Here is a 23,649-nt window from a genome sequence, read left to right as displayed (position 1 = left end):
GTATATAATTCTCATTTTACGTTTTACTTGGTCCACATTTTATTTTATTTCATTTTACCTTATGTTTATATTAATTGTACATATACTGTAAATAATTTACCGTTAAATTTCACTATCTTTTATTTGCCTAAAAATGACTCCCACCACGGAAAGCAACTTTTTGGAGTTGCACTCAAATCTCGTTGTAATGCAAATTACAATAGCAATAAAGGCGATTCTCATTCTGATAATTCACAATTTGCAGCTGATTCACACTTTGGGGGTTAACAGGTTTCATGTATCTATCCCCTGACTTCTGTGCAAAAACTGGCAATAAAACTGATTATTTCCAGGTATTATACCAAAGTGGTCTATTACTTATGCAGCTCATCATCTAGGCTTTTATATATTTTTTTTAATTTCTATCAAGTTGTACAGATTTGCTTTGAATTTGATGTTAAGGAACATAATTTTCAAACTTTTCATATTGAGAAGCCAGAATTCCTTTTTGTATTTGAAATGGCATAAACAAATTAAAATGTGTGAAATACCAAGGGGCCCAATACTTTTGGAGATATATATATATATATATATATATATATATATATATATATATATATATATATATATATATATATATATATGAAGCAGCAGGACCTTCGTGGCCGGGATGAAGGGAGCTCCCCTTTGGCTGACCTGGTAGAGGAACGGTCTTTTGGTGCGAGCCGCGTGGGTTCGATCCCCACCATCGTCCCGGCCATGAAGGTCCTGCTGCTTCAATCTGGCGTCACGAACAGGATGTGGATCACAGATGCTAACATGCACCTGTGACTTCGGGACGAAGTCAAAAATGGTGGGGAGATGTGTAGCGGGATGAAAGTACCGGGTCCCAATTGAAAAGACGTTCCCGCTAGCTTGGCTAATGGGGAGTTCCCCTTTGGCTGACCTGGTAGAGGAACGGTCTAACTCTCAGGGGTACATGAACACAAGTGAGTCAGTGGTGTTTTGAGTTTCTTAAATGTACTAGAAAGAAACAAAACACCAGTACCTACCTGACAATTTCTCCAAGTTGGTAATCTCCAGAATGGATTCCTGATTTCAGAGAAACGGGATCAAGAGGTAAAATGATGCCTTCAGGTGTCTAAAAACAAGCAGCAATTTATTTCTATTAATTATGAGCATTTTCAGAGTACATATTCATTAAGTTAACAAAATGTTTAAAAAAATTCTGTACATTTTTATGTCATTTCTGAATCAAATGAGCTTCTTCACTGAAACATTCATGTATTAATTAAATTCTTCTTGAGGGACATAATGCATTCAAACATGTAACTTGTCCTGTGATTGACCACAAATGGGAGTGAATATTCACAAAAGGGGCTGTCAGTGGCCCACAAGCAACTTGAGCGGCCTCTTTGTTTTCATTTTAGTTTGCATGTTAAAAGATGCCAGCGTGGTCCAAAACAGAAGTTTCACTGGTCATCACTTGTATCAATCTGAATATTTGCAGATGAATTATTATGGAGTTACGTCCAGATATTTAGCACACTGTTTCTGTGACTCTCTGACTGACTGCTTTAATCATATACATACCTTGCTAACTGGAAGGACCAAATTGTGAGACAAACTGAAAGAAGGCTGAAGGCAGCCTTTCAGACAGGAAGTGTCAGACGCAGCTTTTAACACCCCTCAACACGTCAGTGACGTCAGAGGCTTCACGTCAGAAGTGGCAAGGAGGACAGAGGTTGTTACGTTATACTCTGGCTGAACTTGAAAAAGCTGAGCGATCTCCACCTTGGATTTGTGTCTGTAGAACCACAAAAAAAGCTTAAAAAACAGCAATAGAATGAGTCCCCCATCACCCTGCTGAGAGAAGCTTTTTTCAGCTACTTTTCTGACTGACGCCGAGCCGAGGGAAGACCGACGACTCGGTCGGATCGACTGAACCTCGACAGCATGCAGAGCCGCATGGAGGAGCCAGAGTTCAGGCCTCATTCTGGTGTAGAGTGAGACAGGCAGCCGGGATGATGGAGCAGACCGACTTTTGGATATATATATTTAAATACCCAGTTTGACCAACAGAGCTTAGTTCTGCAGCGTACTTGAGGTGAGAATAATTTAAAAATAAAACATAACATTACTGCACGGCTGAAGTTTTAATGATCAGCTAACATTAGCTTAGCCTTTTAGCACAGTTGAGCTGAGTTAAACTCTTTAATTCGTAAATGGTTCAGTCTATTTTTATTTTTACCAAATAGAGCTACAGCTTTTTTTTTTTACTTCTGAGATCACAAAAAGTTCAACTTTAAATTATCTACATTTTTGGGGGCATTTTTTGGTTTGTTTTTTGTTTTTTACTGTACCCCTGTGACCCTTAACTGGACTAAGCGGTTGAAGATGAATGTATGAGTGAGTGTTTTTTTTTACTGTTTAGTGTTTCTTTATGTTTTAAGAAAAAAAAAAAAAAAATATATATATATATATATATATATATATATACACACACACACAAAACAAAAATATAAATGCAACACTTTTGGTTTTGCTCCCATTTTGTATGAGATGAACTCAAAGATCTAAAACTTTTTCCACATACACAATATCACCATTTCCCTCAAATATTGTTCACAAACCAGTCTAAATCTGTGATAGTGAGCACTTCTCCTTTGCTGAGATAATCAAATCAAAATCAAATCAAATCAATTTTATTTATATAGCGCCAAATCACAACAAACAGTTGCCCCAAGGCGCTTTATATTGTAAGGCAAGGCCATACAATAATTACGGAAAAACCCCAACGGTCAAAACGACCCCCTGTGAGCAAGCACTTGGCAACAGTGGGAAGGAAAAACTCCCTTTTAACAGGAAGAAACCTCCAGCAGAACCAGGCTTAGGGAGGGGCAGTCTTCTGCTGGGACTGGTTGGGGCTGAGGGAGAGAACCAGGAAAAAGACATGCTGTGGAGGGGAGCAGAGATCAATCACTAATGATTAAATGCAGAGTGGTGCATACAGAGCAAAAAGAGAAAGAAACACTCAGTGCATCATGGGAACCCCCCAGCAGTCTAAGTCTATAGCAGCATAACTAAGGGATGGTTCAGGGTCACCTGATCCAGCCCTAACTATAAGCTTTAGCAAAAAGGAAAGTTTTAAGCCTAATCTTAAAAGTAGAGAGGGTGTCTGTCTCCCTGATCTGAATTGGGAGCTGGTTCCACAGGAGAGGAGCCTGAAAGCTGAAGGCTTTGCCTCCCATTCTACTCTTACAAACCCTAGGAACTACAAGTAAGCCTGCAGTGTAAGAGCAATTGGGGTGATATGGTACTATGAGGTCCCTAAGATAAGATGGGACCTGATTATTCAAAACCTTATAAGTAAGAAGAAGAATTTTAAATGCATGAATTAGTTTTTCAGCATCACTCTGAGACAAGACCTTTCTAATTTTAGAGATATTGCGTAAATGCAAAAAAGCAGTCCTACATATTTGTTTAATATGCACATTGAATGACATATCCTGATCAAAAATGACTCCAAGATTTCTCACAGTATTACTAGAGGTCAGGGTAATGCCATCCAGAGTAAGGATCTGGATAGACACCATGTTTCTAAGATTTGTGGGGCCAAGTACAATAACTTCAGTTTTATCTGAGTTTAAAAGCAGGAAATTAGAGGTCATCCATGTCTTTATGTCTGTAAGACAAACCTGCAGTTTAACTAATTGGTGTGTGTCCTCTGGCTTCATGGATAGATAAAGCTGGGTATCATCTGCGTAACAATGAAAATTTAAGCAATGCTTTCTAATAATACTGCCTAAAGGAAGCATGTATAAAGTGAATAAAACTGGTCCTAGCACAGAACCTTGTGGAACTACATAATTAACCTTAGTCTGTGAAGAAGACTCCCCATTTACATGAACAAATTGTAATCTATTAGATAAATATGATTCAAACCACCGCAGCGCAGTGCCTTTAATACCTATGGCATGCTCTAATCTCTGTAATAAAATTTTATGGTCAACAGTATCAAAAGCAGCACTGAGGTCTAACAGAACAAGCACAGAGATGAATCCACTGTCTGAGGCCATAAGAAGATCATTTGTAACCTTCACTAATGCTGTTTCTGTACTATGATGAATTCTGAAACCTGAATGAAACTCTTCAAATAGACCATTCCTCTGCAGATGATCAGTTAGCTGTTTTACAACTACCCTTTCAAGAATTTTTGAGAGAAAAGGAAGGTTGGAGATTGGCCTATAATTAGTTAAGATAGCTGGGTCAAGTGATGGCTTTTTAAGTAATGGTTTAATTACTGCCACCTTAAAAGCCTGTGGTACATAGCCAACTAATAAAGATAGATTGATCATATTTAAGATCGAAGCATTAATTAATGGTAGGGCTTCCTTGAGCAGCCTGGTAGGAATGGGGTTTAATAGACATGTTGATGGTTTGGAGGAAGTGACTAATGAAAATAACTCAGACAGAACAATTGGAGAGAAAGAGTCTAACCAAATAGCAGCATTACCGAAAGCAGCCAAAGATAACGATATGTCTTTGGGATGGTTATGAGTAATTTTTTCTCTAATAGTTAAAATGTTATTAGCAAAGAAAGTCATGAAGTCATTACTAGTTAAAGTTAAAGGAACACTCGGCTCAATAGAGCTCTGACTCTTTGTCAGCCTGGCTACAGTGCTGAAAAGAAACCTGGGGTTGTTCTTATTTTCTTCAATTAGTGATGAGTAGTAAGATGTCCTAGCTTTACGGAGGGCTTTTTTATAGAGCAACAGACTCTTTTTCCAGGCTAAGTGAAGATCTTCTAAATTAGTGAGATGCCATTTCCTCTCCAACTTACGGGTTATCTGCTTTAAGCTGCGAGTTTGTGAGTTATACCACGGAGTCAGGCACTTCTGATTTAAGGCTCTCTTTTTCAGAGGAGCTACAGCATCCAAAGTTGTGCTCAAGGAGGATTTAAAACTATTGACGAGATAATCTATCTCACTCACAGAGTTTAGATAGCTACTCTGCACTGTGTTGGTATATGGCATTGGAGAACATAACAAAGAAGGAATCATATCCTTAAACCTAGTTACAGCGCTTTCCGAAAGACTTCTACTGTAATGAAACTTATTCCCCACTACTGGGTAGTCCATTAAAGTAAAGTAAATGTTATTAAGAAATGATCAGACAGAAGGGGGTTTTCAGGGAATACTGTTACAAGATCTAAAGTATGATTAAAGTCGTGGGTGGACTCATTTACATTTTGAGCAAAGCCAATTAAGTCTAATAATAGATTAAATGCAGTGTTGAGGCTGTCATTCTCATCTATGTGGATGTTAAAATCGCCCACTATAATTATTTTATCTGAGCTAAGCACTTAAACTAACATATTCATCCTGCTGTAACCAGGTTTCTGTAAGGCAGAATAAATCAATATGTTGATCAATTATTATATCATTTACTAACAGGGACTTAGAAGAGAGAGACCTAATGTTTAATAGACCACATTTAACTGTTTTAGTCTGTGGTGCAGTTGAAGGTGCTATATTATTTTTTCTTTTTGAATTTTTATGCTTAAATAGATTTTTACTGGTTGTTGGTGGTCTGGGAGCAGGCACCGTCTCTACAGGGATGGGGTATTGCGGGGATGGTAGGGGGAGAGAAGCTGCAGAGAGGTGTGTAAGACTACAACTCTGCTTCCTGGTCCCAACCCTGGGTAGTCACGGTTTGGAGGGTTTAATAAAATTGGCCAGATTTCTAGAAATGAGAGCTGCTCCATCCAAAGTGGGATGGATGCTGTCTCTCCTAACAAGACCAGGTTTTCCCCAGAAGCTTTGCCAATTATCTATGAAGCCCACTTCATTTTTTGGACACCACTCAGACAGCCAGCAATTCAAGGAGAACATGTGGCTAAACATGTCACTCCTGGTCTGATTTTTTAAAAGCTGTTTCATTTTATGTTTTAACATTAAATGAATGAATCATTAAACATGTCCATGAAGTCAATATTAAGTCAGAAGACATTTGCACAGGTTGAAGCCCCACCCCTATTTTCAAACATTCAAAATCACTAGTTAAATTCATCTTTTAGAAATTACTTTGTCACAATCACATTCTGACATTGAAATTTGAAAGTTGAAATGACTCCATTAGAAAAAAAAATTTCATCATGAGGTTTATGTCATATTAACAAATCTTACTTTACAATCACACTGGAGTCACTGGTAAATCATCTTGTGTTGCATTAATAATAAACATTTGTATTTACTTATTATTATTGTATGGCCTTGCCTTACAATTTATTGTATGGCCTTGCCTTACAATATAAAGCGCCTTGGGGCAACTGTTTGTTGTGATTTGGCGCTATATAAAAAAATTGATTGATTGATTGATTGACTTACAGTGTCTCTTTTTCTGGTTGAAATACAGATATGAATTATCTACTATACTTCAAAATGTACATGTTATTTGTCTAAAAAAATGTCCAAGGTTTCTTATTTTGTTAATCAATCAAATCATCTCATCAACAACAGGAAAGTTATGATTTTAATTTACAGAAGAAGAAAAGTTTCTAAAAAAAATCTTTTATTTTGTACTATTTTAATTGCAAGTGTTCTAAGAAACTTTTTTTTACAGTAATCAGAAATGAATTTTGAGGTTTAAAAAAAACATGCAAGGATTTACTTCAAAAAACTGCTGTGTATAAATAGGCAGTTCTGTGACATGTTTCTGCACTGTACTCTTCCGTGTTTTGGCCTGATGCCTCGTTTCTATTGGATAGTGCGAAGCTACATCACAATGCATAGAAGGGTTGAATTAGGTTACACTTTGACCATGGCAGCTTGACAACAAGTGGCAATGTGCACTCCTGGCGAAGCATCGCTTTTGCTCGGTTTTTGACACTGCGGTTGGTGTCACGTCAAAAATGCTCTTGATGCTTCCGGTGTGAAAGCCCCTTTATGGAGCATTTGGTGTTTTTTTTGTTTTGTTTTTTTTTCTGAGCACCCTAGATAGCAGTATCTATTCAAATAAGGGTTTCAAGAAAAGTGCAGTGTGCTTTTTGCTGTCAGTGGCACCTGGATGTGAGCCTTAAAAAAAGTTTTATTTTTAATTGTGTTAAGTTTGTAAAATACAATACCACAAATTCAATGTCAATCGAAGTATCTGTGTCTCTTTGGTCATCTCTCTCCACAGGCTCCATGCGAGGCGTCACTGCAAACATCCTGTAGTATACTGTAAGTGAAATGCATACGCGTAAATTCCTGTGTACGTTTAATATCAATACATCTGCAGCAGGACATTTGTGATGTCTTTTCAACATTGGACCCACTTATGCTGTTGGGGGTGTAGAGGGTCTTGTCTGTTTGGATGAAAATGTAACCGGATTGGAAGGAGACTAAAACCACCTTCTCCAGCTGTCGGTCTGGGAACGCAGCCTGCAGGTACACATACTGCTTCTCGCTGGGATCCTTACTGAAGTCTGCAGCAGGGACCTGAATTCAGTCAATACAAACACTGCATGAAGAGCAGGTTGCAGAAGATCATAAGCTTTTATGGATGCTCAGTAAAATACAAAGCAGACAGTACAAAGCAGACAGTACAAAACAGACAGTACAAAGCAGACAGTACAAAACAGAACACAAAGCAGCTTTTGCAAAATTCACCACAAATTTATTGCTGGTTGTAAAGTTTTGTTTAGTTTTTTTTTTTTTTACCATAATGTTTCCAAACCCCTGGAAGTCCTCTGTACTCTTCAGGGTCACTGTTGTTGTAGCCAGTCTTTTGTTTTTGGTTGGATGGTTCATCACATTAATTGTGACGCTGATGTCTGCGCCACTGCAGTCTTGACATTCCACAAAGACCTTCTCTAGTGTTCCGACCCGCAGCAAGTTGGGAGAAGACATCACCTGTCTGGAGATTAGTGGGGATTACAGACAAAAAAAAAAACATTACAGTTATAGTATCAACACAATATTTTCTCCTCCTGACAACCAGAAAGGTAGTCAGGAGGATATACCTGGTAGTCAGGAGATAATTAATGGCTCTTTTGCAACGTGTATTAAAAAATCATTTGCATGAAATGATTGTTAATAGTTTTGTATTTCTCTATCGAAGTACTGTCCAATCGAGACAATAATAACAACAATAATGACTTGTCTTATTATTGCTAAGATACCAAAAGTGCTTACAAGTTGCATTATTATTCATTCACTCTCACATTCACACATTAGTGGTGGTAAGCTACGAGTGTAGCCACACCTGCCCTGGGGCAGACAGATGGAAGCGTGGCTGCCTTTCTGCACCTACGGCCCCTCCGACCACCACCTCATTCATACACATTCAGTGGTGGGCACAATTCTGATAATCTGATGATTATTGAAGATAAAGTTTTCATTATTGGATTATCTTTTCAGATAACTTTGAAAACCATTAGTGGACTAATTATCTTACGATAAATTTTTGTCCGATAATTTTTAGACTGTTAACATGGTAAACAAAGGTGAACAGATGTGTAGTTCTACCCTCTACAAACAGAGAAGAACTGCTTCTAGAAGAAACCACTCTATCCTCTGCAAGCAAAGGAGAACTGGTCAAAAAAAAAAAAAATTTCTTTTAACCCCATACTGATACACGGCCAATATCATCCAAGTCATCCAGAGGCATACATTTTTAACTTATGGTTCAAATTTTGACCAAACTTATTCCGGACAAGTTATTTAAATTAACGTCACGTCTGAAATTTTATAAAGTGATATCAGATATATGTTTTAGTTTTAAAGTACTGCGCTAATTCTTAAGGTTTTAGTGTGGACGTGCTGTGTCCAGGTGCATTATGGGTGATAGGGTAATCTCAGTACGTTCACAACAGGAGAAATGCATTTGAGACACTCTGATCAGGCTCCATGGACAACAGCATTAAACTGTAGTGCCTAAAACTCTCATGAATATATTCTCTGCGTTTATAGATGTTATTTTGTTTGCATTTATTAAATTCCACGCATCTTAAACGTAGCAAGTAGCAACACAGATTAAATGGAATTTTGTTTTGGCAAGTTGTCAAGGTCTCTACTGCCATCTACTGGCCAGTAGTGTTCATGGCAGCATTCAAACTGAAGCTGGATGGTATTTTCAATCACTGTCCTGGGATCCAGCTCAAACTGTACCACAGAACCGCACGCTGTAAAAGTTCAGAGCACATGATTTATGTTCTCACACACATTATACATCGGCAATTGTGTTTCCAGAAGCAAAACGTAAACAGAAGCTTTTTTCAAACTTAATTTACAAAAACTCTCAATGGGAGACATCAAAGTTTAAAAAAATTTACAAGACAGGTCTGCAGTGTTTGCACAGGCACAGTGCAAGAGGTTGGACACTTGTAGCGCTTCAGCAGCAGGATACCCTCACGACGCCCAACCAGAATATCAAACAGGTTTGATTTTCATCTGACCATACGATCTCCGATCAGGAGGTGGTCATGAAATGTTAAACGCAGCTCGTTACTGCATGTATACTAAACAATGCAGGACGTGCAATTAACCTGACACTCTGTGCGATCCCAAAAAATTCTCACACAAATGAAAAATCTGCTGAAAAAGGGACAAAACTCGCAGTGGCACCAGTAGATCATGGCAGTGTTCTATTTATTTTGACACCGGTTATATCAGACGGTTATCTAATTACAACTTGGCTTTTTTTTTTTTTGAAAAGGCCTTTTTTTACAAATAAAAAATAGCATATTTTACAAAAGTACATTTATCTATAAACACCAACTCATTACACACCTCACATTAACGTGTTGGTTTACATAGAATGAATCAACCAATCAGTGTTAGCGGAGGCACATTTTACCCAGAATGCCATCTGTCTCTGTTTGTTACAAAACTTCAGAATTAGTGCATTATTCAACATTAAAAGATATATGTTATATCTTAACGTTGCACAAATGACAGAATTGACATTAATGGAGTTATTCTATCAGTATTCATTTTATTTATACACCAAACCATAACTCAGCACTGCTTTATTTTCCAAGACCTCGGCCTGACGGCAGCATTGTGATTGAGTAGAGAGTTGAGCTTTGTGGTTTCTCTCAGTTGCTTCTGTGCTGGAAGCCATGTAGTAAACTGGAGTTTCCAGCAGGGGACAGGATGCTCAAAGACAGAAGTACTGACTCATTGTTTGGGTCTGTTGTCCCTTTGATGCTTCCAAAAGCAATCGTGCTGTTAAAACTCAAAATCAGCTTGTTAGTAGTTGCAAGTATACCAGAGACAATACTGGAATTTATTGGTTATCTGTAACTTCCGATACATTTTTGGGTGGTTTATTGTTTTAGCTTTATCAAAGATAACTTTTCAATTATCTGATTATCTGTTATCGAAGTTAATTTTTTGGTTATCTGTGCCCACCACTGTACACATTCATAAATAAGCATGTTTTTGAGACAAGTGAAAATTTTAAGGAAAAACTTTAATAAAAATGATGATGAGACTAACAACCAAGGTTGGGTAGGATTACTTTGAAAGAATACATGTGGATTACATGTATGTATGTATGTACATTTGGATTACTTGTAATCTGATTACTTTTGGATTACATTTCAAAGCAATCCTACCCAACCTTGCTAACAGCTGATACTCTGAACTATTGGCCACCAGGAGTCACCGAATGGCTTGATGAGTAGTAATACGATGTAATGAATGCTGAGCATTCAGCTGCTCTGCCCCTCAACTCTGGAACTCATTACCATTATGAACTCTCTCCCATTCTTCAAATCCAAATTCAAAACCCGTCTGTTAAAGACTGCTTTCTTTAACCTATTTCTACTTCTTTCTGTTTTAACTGTCATTTTATTTATTTTTACCCATTGTGTGGTGTCCTTGAGTGTTTAGAATATAAACACCATTTATTTTTATTATTATATATTATGAAGTTTATAGTTTCCAAATCTCACCTTAAGTGCACACCTGGGAAATATTTTGGACAAACATCAAAACACCAAATTAGACTTTGTTCTTTGAATGAAATGTGTTACATGCCTAGAGTTCTACAGACTTGTAGAATCAAGCCCAAGGTGAAATCAAGCTATTCTGGCAGCACATGGTGGCCCGACACCTGACTAAGATCCTTTTTGTTGTTTTTAATCTATTAATTTTCATCCCTTTTGCATTATGTTGTAATGTGTGCTACACACTGATGTGACACAGTAGCAGAGAAGATCTTTGCATGTTGTGCTCAAAATCTCGTTAAACAGGAAACATCATACATTTAAGACACTTGTTACTGAATTGTCATTTCTGCTCTTCTTCAAAGAAATGATTTTAATATACTGGATGGACAACAAGGTGCCATGAATTATAAAGGCCAACACGCAAGAGGTACAACCCCAATTCCAATGAAATTGGGACGTTGTGTAAAATGTAAATAATGAATATAAAGAATAAAGAATGCAGATAATCAAACAGATAACCTTTTTTGTTTTTGTGTAAATATTTGCTTATTTTGAAATGGATGCCTGCAACACGTTTCAAAAAAGCTTGGACAGTGGTATGTTTACCACTGTGTTACATCACCTTTCCTTCTAACAACACTCTGTAAGCAATTGGGAACTGAGGTCACTAATTGTTGAAGCGTTGTAGGTGGAATTCTTTCCCATTCTTGCTTGATGTACAACTTTAATTGTTCAACAGTCCGGGGTCTCCGTTGTCGTATTTTGCACTTCATAATGCAGCACATATTTTCAATGAACGACAGGTCTGTTCAGCAGGCAGGCCAGTCTAGTACCCGCACTCTTTTACTACAAAGCCACACTGTTGTAACACTTGCAGAATGTGGCTTGGCATTGTCTTGCTGAAATAAGCAGGGACGTCCCTGAAAAAGACGTTGCTTGGATGGTGCATGTGTTGCTCCAAAACCTGGGGTTACCTTTCAGGTTTGATGGCGCCATCACAGATGTGTAAGTTGCCCATGCCATGGGCACTAACACACCCCCATACCATCACAGATGCTGGTTTTTTAACTTTGCGCTGGTAACAATCTGAATGGTCTTTTTCCTCTTTTCCTCTTCGAGTTCCATGATTTCCAAAAACAATTTGAAATGTGGACTCATCAGGCCACAGCACACTTTTCCACTCTGCGTCTGTCCATTTCAAATGAGCTTGGGCCCAGAGAAGGCGACAGCGTTTCTGAATGTTGTTGATGTATGGCTTTCACTTTGCATGGTAGAGTTTTAACTTGCATTTGTAGATGTAGCGACAAACTGTGTTAACTGACAATGGTTTTCTGAAGTGTTCCTGAGCCCATGCGGTAAGATCCTTTACTCATTGATGTCAGTTTTTAATGCAGCCACCTGAGGGATCGAAGGTCACGGGCATTCAGTGTTTGTTTTCATCTTGCCACTTACATGTAGAAAGTTCTCCAGATGCTCTGAATCTTCTGATCATATTATGGTCTGTAGATGATGGAATCCCTAAATTCCTTGCAAATTAACATTGAAAAACATTGTTTTTAAACTGTTGGACTATTTTTTTCATGCAGTTGTTCACAAAGTGGTGATAGTGAACATAGTTTTGCCTGTTTGCTTATTTGTCTGTTTGACTCCTTTACTTCTTACAGAAGTATTTTTTCCTTTTCTTTATATTGTTGTTTATACAGCAATTACTTCTTACAGAAGTATTTTTCCTTTTCTTTTTATTGTTGTTTTTTGCACCAGTGACATCAAATTCCTTGTATGTGAGAACTTACTTGGCAATAATTTTGATTCTGATTCCAATCTGAGTCGGCTTAAATATTCAACAATTGATCAGTCCCTGTGGAATAATTATGGCTTACAATCACATATAAAAATGCTAATTTGTATTTATGATAAAGTACATGTATATTCAATTCATTTTTTTATATCGTGCCAAATCACAACAACACTGCCTCAAGGCACTTCACAAGTACAGTCTAACCTTAAAAGCCCCCCATGAGCAAGCACACAGGTGACAGTGTAATGAGAAACTCCCTCTGGTGATAATTAGGAATAAATCTCATGTAGACCAGACTCAGAGGGGTGACCCACTGCTAAAGCCAGTGACAAATGTTATACAAATTTTACAAGAATTTCTTTACAAACAGAAGAAACAGAAACAGAAAAAACATAAGACCAACAAAAACAGCATCCTTAATCCAAATAAAAAGCGCTCCATCTTGGGTCTTTAGTTATTGTGCTTCCAGGTAGTTAAGTAGGTAGGTCTTGAATAGGTAGGGCTTCCTGGCATCAGTCTGATGCCCTGGGGTGCAGGGCTCACACATATGTTTATATATGTAATGCTGCCACTCACACTTTTACAATTCTCTGGCTTGAGTTCATTATCTCCAAAATGTTTGTACACGTGGGTCACAGTTTACTTACATATACACACATTTTGCCCCACAGTAAATTTTGCAGAGTAAAATGTTCTCTGCTGACCAATATTTGGTCCCAGTCCAAATAGAGTTAAATATCCTCTATCACAGTGCTAAATCAACTCTATGACAATGTAAAATAAACTCTTATTGGAGTAGAAACACTTGATTTGGCAAGATGGTAGAGCTAATTTCACTCTATAATAGTGTATTTTACTCTATTTAGACTGGCACCAAATGTTATCCCAGCAGAGAACATTTTACTCTGCAAAATTTACTGTGCATCTTGTTTGTTTTTATAAATCACAGTGCATGTGTTTAAATTGCTGTGCACATCTTTTACATCTGCCAAGGATGCAATAAAATCATTGGCGTTGATTTGTTTGTCTGTTAGCAGGATTACTACCACTAACAAACAGAAAACTACTGCACAGATTTTGACATAATTTTCAATACATATTATGCCATGGAAGAACCCAATAATTTTGGAAGTGATCCGAATCTGGATTCTGGAACAAATTTCACTTTATATAGGCTTTGAAGGATTACTGTTAGCAGGATTACATCAAAAGTACTGCACAGATTTTGACTAAATTTTCACCATGGATACATTTTAGGCCATGGAAGACTCCATTAAATTTTGGAGATGATCTAGATCTGAATCCAGATTCTGGATCATGATTTCTTTTTATATAAAGATTACGTCAAAACTACTTCAAGAATTCTCACCAAATTTGCAAGACAGATAGATATTAGGGCATGGAATTTTGGAGGTGACCCGGGGATGGATCCTGGATCAAAATTCACTGTATAGCAGTGGTTTTCAAACTGTTCTTCAGGGTGGCGCGCAAGGCATGGGTATTGAGAACCGGTTCTTTTCAAGAATTGTTAAGAAATGATTCGATCCACCGATATCAATAGCCTTTTGCTTAACGATTCCCTTATCGGTCCTTCAGAGCAGCCTTTGTCCTTCAGAGCGGGTCTGTAATCGACCACTTCTGCAGCAGTTGTTCTTGAAGCTTGAACCAACGAAGCAGTGCTCCAACCCACTGCTTTGTTGGTTCATTGCTTCGCTGCTTTTCAAAAGTGCCAAGTCTGCTTCTTAACCCCTCTCAAAGCCATTTAAAAATGTCAATCGTGAGTCACTTTTGTGTGGATTAAAGTCACTAACTGGGATCTGTCCTCTGTTCCATTCGCACAGATCCAAACGCTGCGCAACTCTCTGCCGAATCAAGTTAGAGTCCAGCAGGAATTAATAACTTCAAAGCGAATCACCATTTAAAATCAAATGACACCTCTTTCCAAACATTGTAACACAGACAACAAACTACAACAGACTAAAACTTTTTTTTTCCTCCCAGAATGAGACATCCTGCGTTATTTATGAATTACTCTGATGTTGACTTGCAGCTCAGCTGGCTGAGCTCAGCCCAGAGGTGTGGAGTGACATTCATGCCATTAATGTCTGAAAGAAAATGCTTTTGAGAAAACTAGATTTTGTTTGTTTTTATGTCCAGAGATCAAGGATCCAGTAACCAAGTTGTAGCAGAAAGCTGTGATAAACCAACCAACCAACATCTTAAGTTTGCACAAACAAAAGCTCTGAAGATTCTTCAAAGAAAAAGAAAAGGATAAACTCCATACAGCAAGGCCTGGTATATCTCCACGTGTCAAAGTGGAGACACTCCAGCCAGGCACAACTTGGCTCTGTATCAAACCCCCACCACTAATCAGGATTTAAGACACCCCAAAGTGCATTCCTCACAGAGCTGTGAATTATCTTATCAGTATCCCAAACCAGATGTGTCAGCTCCATAAAAAAACCTCCACAGAAACATATACTTTCTTCACCAAAAGAGGTATTCCTACCTAGACTAAAGGTGCATTTACACATAACCAAGACACATTACGAATGTAATTTTTCTGTCATTCTTGACACATTCCTGACATTCTTAATGTGACTTAACGCATCTGAATAGGTTTCTTAATAGTGCATGTTGGTGCGTGATATTCTTGATATTCGTGGAGCATGGTTTTGCCTGTCAAAAAAATCTTCCACGAATGTCACACACCACCCTCATTTCGTCTCATGTCGTGGAGGTCGCAACTGAACGTGTTGATCCGTCTTGATGAGTAGTGATCCTTAATAGAATGTGAAAACTTTCGTAGTGGTTCCTGTGATGGTTCTTGGAGCCTAAACTGTCATGCGCTATTACAAAGTGACACGGAAACTGTCAAGTTTTGACACGACTTGTAACGCGACGTCACATTTCACTGTGCACCACGACGAATCAGTTTTCTGTCACGTGTGCACAATTAAACTCGGCTCCAAATGTCATTCCACAGTTCCTGCTGAAGCTCCTCAGGACGCTCCTGCAGGTGTTCCACCTGCTGTTCTAACCGATGAGCGGGAGAATGAGTCTGAGCCAGAGGAGCGAGAGGAGCCTCATGTGCAGCCAGACATCTCTGCACCTCCTCCAGTCCGGCGGAGGAAGAAGCGTGCGCACAATTAAACACTGTTGCACCGCATTCAGTTTGATTGCTGACACCAAGTCGGCTAAAAGTCTAATTTCAGTGCTATTCAGCACGCTCCTGCAGGTGTTCCACCTGCTGCATGTGCCTGACATTTGGGAAAATGCGCGAGACGAGAGCCGCATGAAGCCACACATCTGGTTCTGCCCTCCTCCTCCTCTCTGTGCCACGCCATGGCACAGAGCCCAACTTGCATGCAGTCACAAAGTTCTTCTGAAAAACTGGAGCGATCTGAGTTCAGTTGGATGAATATGGGTGTGTGTGTGGAGACAATTCACCTCGTTCACAACGTGACAGAACTTAACGATGTGCTGTTACGCGCAATAGCACGCAACAACGCGGAACACTATTCTTGACTGTGCGCAATGGTTCCTGATAATTCTCCAGCAACACGTGCCATTAATCGTAACGTGTGGTAACAGGTTGCAGCAGTTCCTGAGGACACCTGATGCCTCTGCCCCGAATAATCACATTCGTGATCAGCGGCCAAGAATGTATACTTTGTGGCATTCGTTACTTGTCGTCGTTATGTGTAAATGCAGCATTAAGGAAAAACAACTCACTGAAGGATTACCATCAATCTACTGATTATTGCAAAGCTTCCTTGGTTGAAATCGGCCCAGTATTATGTTTTCCACAGTTTTACACATAAATACCAAATCCAGCCATGGAAGAAGAGTGACTCCTGTTGGACGATTTTGGAAAGGGCAGGTGACCAACTCCTGCAGACTTAAGTGTAACCACATTTTAAAGGAAAAATTTCATTGTATTGTTGTAACAAAAAAAGAGAAAAGAAAATCACGTGACTCTTTTCACTTCATGCATGAAAGTATCATACCTGATGTGTTATGCTCTGTTTATTGTGAAACATTTAGTATGTTTTTCACGTATGTTTGTGTGGTATATAATTCCGGGTAAAACCAGTTACAAGATTTATTCTACAGGACTTGTTTGGTTTCTGAAGCGGGTATTTTGGAGCCAGGCAGATTTATATCTATATAAAACTAGACAAAAGAAACTCGCTCTTTTCACTCTCTTTACTCTTGCCTTTTTGACTTCTTGCCTTACTGCTCTCAACTCTTCTGCACCTTTCGTTTCCATAGACACTGCCTAGCCATCAAAGATTTACGACCTTTGTTTAAAAGCTACGTGCTACTTAAAACTCTTTTCTTGTTTTGTGCAGTTACTTTTTCTGACAGATAACTTTTGCAACTTTTGTTAAGTTAAATGCGCAGGCACATTTAACTTCCTTTTTCGATTGAGCTGAGATTTTGATTTTACACTAAGCCTATATTCCAGAAAAGGATTGCCAGTGGTTGCTTCCCTGACCAGGAGACATCCTGATCAAAAGCTTGTTTGAGAGAAACAGGAGAAGGACCCGTGTCCACCATCATGTGTTTTAAAGGTGCTGTATTGTCCACAGGACCGCCGTGTCTGCCATTTTGTAAAAAAAAAAAGCACGTTTTTAAGAATTTATTGTTGTTGAGTGGAAAAGTTTGGAGAGGAGGCATTGCCTGCTTCAAACCGCCTCTGTGTGCGAATTACGTCACGATGCGCCGACGTCACGACGTTATCAACAGCTTGACGCGCCGCCGTGAACCTGCGCTACGTCACACGCTTGACAGAAATAGTGGCCATCTTAGCACCCGCTCCAGACAGCTTAGTGGCCATAAGCGGTGTTGAAAATCATAACGAGTTGTTTCATTAAGCATTACTTGGTGAACCAAGCTCTTCTAATGGTCAGTAACTGCATGAAACCTGCATGTTAAATAATTCAGTGTAATTTCATTCAATCGATATCCGCTGTCTGCGCTACACATGATAGTATGGGCCTGCTAATAGAGAGCTAACATGCGCTAGCTTCTACAGCCATGCTAATGGCCCCTTAACCCAGATTGAACACTAATCAGCCATCAGAAAGCCAGAAGCAATAGCGTGCTAACAGGCCGTTAGCTGCTCTCAAATGCAGAGGCTCTGATCATTGAATTAACCCAGGTGCTAATCACCATGGCTAAAGCACCTAACCAGTTAGCCTAGCTTCTGCTAACAACCTAATAGCATGCTACAGTAACCAGATAGCATGCCAACTGCTGGTAGCTAGCCTATATTGCATGCAAATAATTTCCAGCGACTTTTGTCTTTTCCCTACCACTTAAAAGAATAACTATTAACTGAAACATTTATTATTGGTTTTTATCTTGCATAATAATTTTTTTAACTCTTTTAAATCACTTCTCCAATTCTAATTGGAAATATTACTTCTTTATTCTACTGTTTTGATACTAATCAAGTGTACACACTTATATTTAACCTTATTGTTTTCACAACTAGCTAATGAACTTTATAGTTTTAATCCTATTTAATTAGGATTAATCAGGAGAGCATTTAATAACAATAAAGAAAAATATTTTTTTATTGTTTTTATAACCCTCCTACCTCATTAAAAGAACACCTCCTTCAGGAGTGATTTCTGTTTAAAGTGAAAGTGCTGAAGCTTTACCAAAGTGTAACCCATAGCAATTCTAAACAGAGAATACCGGTGTTACATCACAATAACTAAACAAAGAAAAGTTCTACTTGTGTGTACATAATACAGCGAATAACACTCGTCAACATTTTCCTTTTGCGTTCGTGTGAATTCTCCACTGCTGTTTTCACCTGCGGTTAACTCACTGATCCCTTTCACACTTCTGCAGCTGGATCATCTATAAATATTTTTATTGCTCATCTTATCCCTTTGTTGTCATTTCTTTATTGTTTTGTTTCTGGTGGACGCTGTCTAATTGTCATCCCAGAAAGCCAACAAGAACTTTTACCGACTTGGAAAACCAAGGTCGTAGCGACTCAGGTGAGCTTTTAGAAGAGGTCTTATCCAACCTGACCGCCAAAATATTGCCTGGCTACTTGCACGACATGCAACAAGCCACGCGCGAAGGCATAGTTGCTGAAATGTCTGAACTCATCAGTCAGACATTAGCAGCAACTGTGGAAAAGAAAAACCTGGCTAAAGTGCTTGGCAAGTTAGCCATTGCCACAGCCCTGAAGCTCAAACATGCGGAACCACTCATGGAGAAATCAGTTCTTTCTCTAAAAAGGCAGAAAGAACAAAATGCAGAATTGTGCGAGGAGAATAAACTCCTGAGACAGCAATTAGAAGAAACACAACAGTCTTTGACCCTTGCTGAGGAAAAATTGAAAGAACTGGAGGCTTCCCCAGATCAGCCCGATGAATCAGATACCGCACCTGATCCTGGAGCTAAAGACCAAACCTTACTCCTGAAAGAAATGCTTCAGGAACGTGACAATGAAATTGAGGAGTTACAAACTGAACTTAGCTCAGCGCGTTGGGAACAAAGGGAAGCTCATGATTTACTCCAACAGGCATACGTTGATCTTAAAACATTGAAGAGTTATGCTGGAAAGCAAGAAGACATTTTGGAGTCTGAAAAGCTGAAGAATCGTGAGGTGCTGAGACGTCTGACAGATACACAAACTCTTTTAGACAATACTCGAGAACGAAATGAGTGCCTCAATGCTGAAGTGCAATCATTAAAGCGCGAATGCCAATTAAACACCCAACCGCCAGGAGATCCTGAACAAAAAGTCATGTGGGAAAATGGAACGCAAACGTTCACCACCACAGACCGCAAGGAATTGCGCCCTGAACCTCTGTCAGGACCCATGTCGCATTTTCAGGAGTTCCAACCTCCTTATCATGGGTATCGAGAGGCACCGTCTCTCCCTCCCACTCAGATGCGTCCTACCACATTCCTTAATGACAGAGAACTGGACAAGATTGCATGGCTCATTAACCATTTTCAGCCAGCTCCAGGAGGCTCCCCCGACACATGGGTATTTAAACGACATACGCTATTACCTCAGGGATTTCACTCATGCTACCAGTGAACATTACATCTACCTCATCAAGCGGACTTCCAGCCACGAGGTCAGCCGGTTCGTTGTCCGTCAACCCGCGGATGTACGACAAGACTTAGCTTAGCTTTAGAAAAAGAATATTCAGATCATTCTGTTCGAACAGGCCTAGCTGCCACTATGGCCGTCAAACAAGGCCGGCGCAAACTGCCCCAACAATATTACAACAGGCTCCTCTGTACCTATTTCGGCACCCGAAATGAACCAGGCATGAAAGAGGACCTTAATTTTAAAACCTTGTTCCTTGAGAACCTCCACCCTAACACGAGTCATCATCTGGGAATCCTGGGAGACCCCAATGAGGCTCCCATACAGTACCTGCGTGACCTTGCTACAAAAGGTTTCACTAAACAAATTAAGAGAGAGGGTAAACTTGAGGACAAAATGATCCTCAGCCTTGAAGCACCTAGGCCTACCCTCGAGCTTGAAGGCACCTCCGGGGGGGTCATTTAAACCTCATACTGGCTCTGCCACTACCTCTCCTCGACAGATGAAACCATCCGTCAGAAGCTGACCCAAGGATCGAGGTGGACCACGAGCAAAACCGCAGTGGTCCCCACAAAACAAAAGTGACTTCAGAACCAGAGAGGGCTCCGAAACTGCTGAAAAACAGGGAAAAAATTTCAAACCCAGACAGTGGGAGAAGCCCACCACATGGAAGATCACCCCGATGACAGATGTGAGTACCCAAGTGACCGATCCCAAGGATGGCAGGGTTACAGACACCCACATCAAGGACCACCTGGATGCAACAGTAAGAGCATTTGGAACCGAGACGCCAGAGAAAGAGACCTGTCCAAGCACTCAGGTAAGTATGTGGACTGAAGCCTCCACCAAGAAATCCAGAAGATCATGAAAGGCCTCCTCCAGGGGTTGGAGGACGAAAAGGCCAAAAAGTAAGCTAACATGCTGTGTGTAAACTGCATAGCTCCAACCACCCACCCGATGTCTTCACAAACTCCACCACAGGCATCTGAGGAAGACCTATACCGGAGTGTAGACAACCCGCTAGCGTCACCATCCCAGGACCTACGTCCTGAGACACTGTACTTTTCAGATGGGGACCAAGAACCAAGAGAGACCAAGTCTGGTCCTCCCAGTGCCATCTTGATTGTCCAGGTTGATCAGGACAAGAGATCACGCTCTGATCCAGCAGCCGTTATACCTGGACAATCACCTGTACGGAAATTCTTGGCCAACCTCTCTGAGAAGGGAACTGCCAAGAAATTGTATTTGTCCCTCCCTGATCCTGGAAAACTCACTAAGACATGAGGCTCTTCTGGACACTGCTTCTGATTTCACCCTGATGTCTACCTCACTGTTTAAACAACTGCAGGTAGCAACATGGCAGGCCCACACAAACCTCAAACTATCACTGTGTTCGTTGGAGATTGAGCCCTACACAAACAACCCGGCAACTTTGTCCTCAATGGCTCTGGTCAACACTACTGTTGGACCCATAAGTCTGGTACACCCTGTGTACATATCAGCACTCGACACCATTCCTTTCCTCATAGGGAAAGATTTTCTCAACCAATTTGAACCCCTCATCGATTTCAAACGGTTAAAACTGTGGGCACAGATCCGTCAGCCTCACCCACCTGAGGTGACTCAACCGGCAAAGCCCCAATGTTATGCCATTGAGATCCCAGATGATACAGAACCCCAACGCAACAAAGTCACAGCGGACATTCCGTCGGCTGTCGACCCACGTAATGCTTCATGGCACCCAGATGCACTGCTGGCCAAGAAGGACACTTTCCTCTGTAAGTTGTCAGAGGACACTAATGCGAGTTAGTACTGCCCTCTAATAGGAGATGGTCTCCATTTGGAAAACACACACATTGCTGACGTAGCTCTGGCTCTTTGAGCCGAAAGATCAGCTATTAGTCAAAGTCTATTTGACTCACTGAGCAAATCCAATCCAGACATTTTATATGTGGTAAAATATTTCCGTTTTCAAAGGACCCTCTACCCCAGACCATACTCAAGGCAACTGGAATCTGCACACTCAGAATGCGCTGGAACCGACAAGAGCTGAGCCACTCATTCGTAGTCGTTCCAAACTTACCACGCTCTGTCTACATAGGAGGTGACCTCCTTATCCGATTGGAGGTATAGGTTGACAGAGTCAATCAGATACTCTGGTCTTTGACCAGAGCACACGACTACTCCGCTTACTCCAATCCAGAGTATCTGAAGTCGGAAAAATTGATCCCTGATTCATCAATCAATCAGTTTTATTTATATAGCGCCAAATCACAACAAACAGTTGCCCCAAGGCACCTTATATTGTAAGGCAAGGCCATGCAATAATTAGGTAAAAACCCAACGGACCCCCTGTGAGCAAGCACAAGCACAAGACAGAAATTAGTTCACCCTAAGGACAGGATCCCTAGTTACAAACAGAGCAATGTGGTGTATTCTATCAGATGTCAGGAAAACTGTAACGAACACTACATAGGTGAGACTAAGCAACCTTTACACAAGAGGCTATACCAGCACCGCAGAGAGGGCACCAGTGGACCTCAGTCTGCAGTTCATCTCCACCTTAAAGACACTAACCACACGTTTAAGGGCAAGGAAGTTAAAATCTTAGCCAGATTGAAGAAATGGTTTGAGAGAGGGGTCAAGGAGGCATTCTGTGTGAAACAGTTGAAACCCAGCCTTAACCAGGGAGGGGTCTGAGACACGCTTTGTCCCTTATTTACAATGGGGTACTCAGGTCAAAGCAGTTTGTCTTTTGTTCATGGTAATAAGTCATTCATGTCATCAGGAGAGTCGTCAAGGGACCATCAGGAGAGGCGTCTGTCCCATCATTAGGAAGGACAGCTGCCCTGTCATTAGGAGGGTGCTAACTAGAGCACAATAGTTGCTAATTAGAGCTGTTGTTTAGTCATTAGCCTATAGCAGTCTGCCTCTCGGTAGGAGGGGTCTGGTTAGGTTTAAAACTCCAGCTTTTGTGGCTTCTGTTTATTCTTTCTACAAGAGTCAAGACAGAAGTCAGACTACCAGAGCAATAATTTTATCTGAGGAAGCTTCTGCGATTTAAAGTGAAACGTCCTCGCGTCAAGCAACCCAGTCCAGTCAAAGATTCAAGCTTCTCTAAATCAAATCAAATCAATTTCATTTATATAGCACCAAATCACAACAAACAGTTGCCCCAAGGCGCTTCATATTGCAAGGTAAAGCCATACAATAAATACAGAAAAACCCCAACTGTCAAAACGACCCCCTGTGAGCAAGCACTTGGCGACAGTGGGAAGGAAAAACTCCTTTTTAACAGGAAGAAACCTCCAGCAGAACCAGGCTCAGGGAGGGGCAGTCTTCTGCTGGGACTGGTTGGGGCTGAGGGAGAGAACCAGGAAAAAGACATGCTGTGGAGGGGAGCAGAGATCAATCACTAATGATTAAATGCAGAGTTGTGCATACAGAGCAAAAAGAGAAAGAAACACTCAGTGCATCATGGGAACCCCCCAGCAGTCTACGTCTGCTAGTATAAGCATAAGTATAGCAGCATAACTAAGGGATGGTTCAGGGTCACCTGATCCAGCCCTAACTATAAGCTTTAGCAAAAAGGAAAGTTTTAAGCCTAATCTTAAAAGTAGAGAGGGTGTCTGTCTCCCTGATCTGAATTGGGAGCTGGTTCCACAGGAGAGGAGCCTGAAAGCTGAAGGCTCTGCCTCCCATTCTACTCTTAGAAACCCTAGGAACTACAAGTAAGCCTGCAGTCTGAGAGCGAAGCGCTGTATTGGGGTGATATGGTACTATGAGGTCCCTAAGATAAGATGGGATCTGATTATTCAAAACCTTATAAGTAAGAAGAAG

At 40.3% G+C, this 23,649-nt stretch overlaps 1 protein-coding gene across 1 annotated transcript in view; it reads right to left on the bottom strand.

The window, feature by feature from the left end:
* Positions 1 to 23,649, bottom strand: part of c3a.1 (complement component c3a, duplicate 1) — a 259,058-nt gene that overhangs the window by 220,764 nt on the left and 14,645 nt on the right. Inside the window, exons 2-5 of the mRNA XM_034189134.1 lie at positions 7,683 to 7,878; positions 7,298 to 7,460; positions 7,106 to 7,200; positions 1,032 to 1,120 (exon numbers count right to left, since the gene is read on the bottom strand). Coding sequence (XP_034045025.1) covers positions 1,032 to 1,120; positions 7,106 to 7,200; positions 7,298 to 7,460; positions 7,683 to 7,878 — 543 coding nt within the window. The remainder of the gene's footprint in view (positions 1 to 1,031; positions 1,121 to 7,105; positions 7,201 to 7,297; positions 7,461 to 7,682; positions 7,879 to 23,649) is intronic.

The sequence above is a fragment of the Thalassophryne amazonica genome, chromosome 15 (assembly GCF_902500255.1).
Source record: "Thalassophryne amazonica chromosome 15, fThaAma1.1, whole genome shotgun sequence".
Taxonomy (NCBI): domain Eukaryota; kingdom Metazoa; phylum Chordata; class Actinopteri; order Batrachoidiformes; family Batrachoididae; genus Thalassophryne; species Thalassophryne amazonica.
The sequence above is the reverse complement of the archived record's forward strand: the minus strand, read 5'-3'. Positions and strand labels throughout refer to the sequence as shown.